Source organism: Apodemus sylvaticus, chromosome 14 (assembly GCF_947179515.1).
Source record: "Apodemus sylvaticus chromosome 14, mApoSyl1.1, whole genome shotgun sequence".
Classification (NCBI taxonomy): domain Eukaryota; kingdom Metazoa; phylum Chordata; class Mammalia; order Rodentia; family Muridae; genus Apodemus; species Apodemus sylvaticus.
The window spans coordinates 44965292-44967080 of NC_067485.1; the positions used below are offsets into that span (position 1 = coordinate 44965292).

General features: G+C 43.0%; 1 protein-coding gene across 1 annotated transcript; it reads left to right on the plus strand.

Annotated features, from left to right (window-relative positions):
- Positions 1-334: 334 nt before the first annotated feature.
- Positions 335-1261, plus strand: LOC127664798 (putative olfactory receptor 2W6). The gene has a single exon (XM_052156972.1). It carries the CDS (start codon positions 335-337, stop codon positions 1259-1261), a length of 927 nt encoding a protein of 308 aa, XP_052012932.1.
- Positions 1262-1789: the final 528 nt, after the last annotated feature.

Consider the following 1789-nt stretch of genomic DNA (forward strand, 5'->3'; position numbering starts at 1 on the left):
TTGCTAAGAGTTCGATATCAATTGGCTACATAGGAAGTGTGAGGCCGGCTTGGGATACATGAGAGCCTGTCTTCAAAAATAAAAAATTAATTAATTCAAATTAAAAGATTGTTATGTCAAAATTTTCCAACACGAAATAATTTAAATCAATGGCAAGCACTCCTTACTTCTTGGTTAAAAAGATGTCTCCTATGGATGGGAATGTTAAACTCAGTGGCTAAATGTTCCTCTCTGGATCCTGGTGCTGTGGGATCTTTTTCTAGGAAATAAAGATTAACTGTTTCTCATTTGGCTCCTTCCAGCTGCACAGATCTGATGATGTGAAAGAAAGTCGATGGAGAAGTCCAACGACAGCTCGGAGTACGGCTTCATCTTAGAAGGCTTCTCGGACCGCCCTCGCCTGGAGATGGTGCTCTTCATAGTAAATTTTACTCTGTATTCGGTGGCTGTGCTGGGGAATGTAACCATTATCCTCGTGTGTATATTGGACCCTCGGCTTCACACTCCAATGTACTTCTTCCTGGCAAATCTTTCATTTCTGGATCTCTGCTTCAGTACCAGCTGCATCCCACAGATGCTGGTAAACCTCTGGGGCCCAGACAAGACCATTAGCTACGCTGGCTGTGTGGTCCAACTTTTCTCCTTCCTGTCGATTGGCAGTGTAGAGTGCATCCTTCTGGCTGTCATGGCTTACGACCGCTACGCTGCTGTCTGCAAACCTTTGCACTATATGGTCATTATGCACCCACAGCTGTGCGTGAGGCTGGTGGCTGTGGCCTGGGTGAGTGGACTCATCAATGCCATCATCATGTCACCACTGACAATGACGCTGTCCAGATGTGGCCGCCGCAGAATTAATCATTTCCTTTGTGAAATGCCAGCTCTGATCAAGATGGCCTGTGTGGATGCTCGCCCTGTGGAAATGTTAGCTTTCATCTTGGCCATCCTTATTGTCCTGCTGCCCCTCGCTCTGATTCTTGTCTCCTATGGTTACATTGCTGCGGCTGTGCTGAAGATCAAGTCGGCGGCTGGGCGACGGAAAGCCTTCAACACCTGCAGCTCCCACCTCACTGTGGTCTCCCTATTCTATGGAAGTATCATCTATATGTATATGCAGCCTGGAAATAGCTCTTCCCAGGACCAAGGGAAATTTCTCACTCTCTTCTATAACTTAGTGACTCCCATGCTGAATCCACTCATCTATACTTTAAGGAACAAAGAAATGAAAGGGGCACTGAAGAAGGTTTGTGGGAGGCACTGAGAGACAGAAGTAAATAATGGGTTCCCAAGAACTTTTCAAATACGCCTATTGTTTGCTTATAATAGATTCAGCTAATGTATTAGACACACTGCAGTACTCTTTTGGTTTTGGTTTGGTTGAGACAGTGTCATGTAACCTGGGCTTTCTTCAGACTCTCCAATTAGCCAAAGGTAACTTTGAACTGCTGATTCTCCTACCTCTATCTCTCCAGTGCTGGAATAACAGTGCACACCAGCATGCCAAGCTGACTCTGGGATACTTTTAATACAATAAATACACCGAACTCTATCCAAAGTCCGTGTGATTCAGTCATAGCTATCATGTTGTACATAAATTTCAGCTTCTTAAGGTAAGCAACTAGTTGTTATTATAACCCCTCTACTAATTAACAAAAAAGAATAAATCCCATGAAAGCAAATGATTAATGGATATAAAAATAACCACATATTTAAATTTTATTCAAGTTAATCAATGAAGACAGAGATGTGATATTTGGTTTCAAAAAGTCAAACGTGCAATAAATTTGTA

Bases quoted from the DNA above. Each gene is read 5' to 3' on its own strand.
- LOC127664798 (XM_052156972.1), top strand. From the start codon at position 335: ATGGAGAAGTCCAACGACAGCTCGGAGTACGGCTTCATCTTAGAAGGC.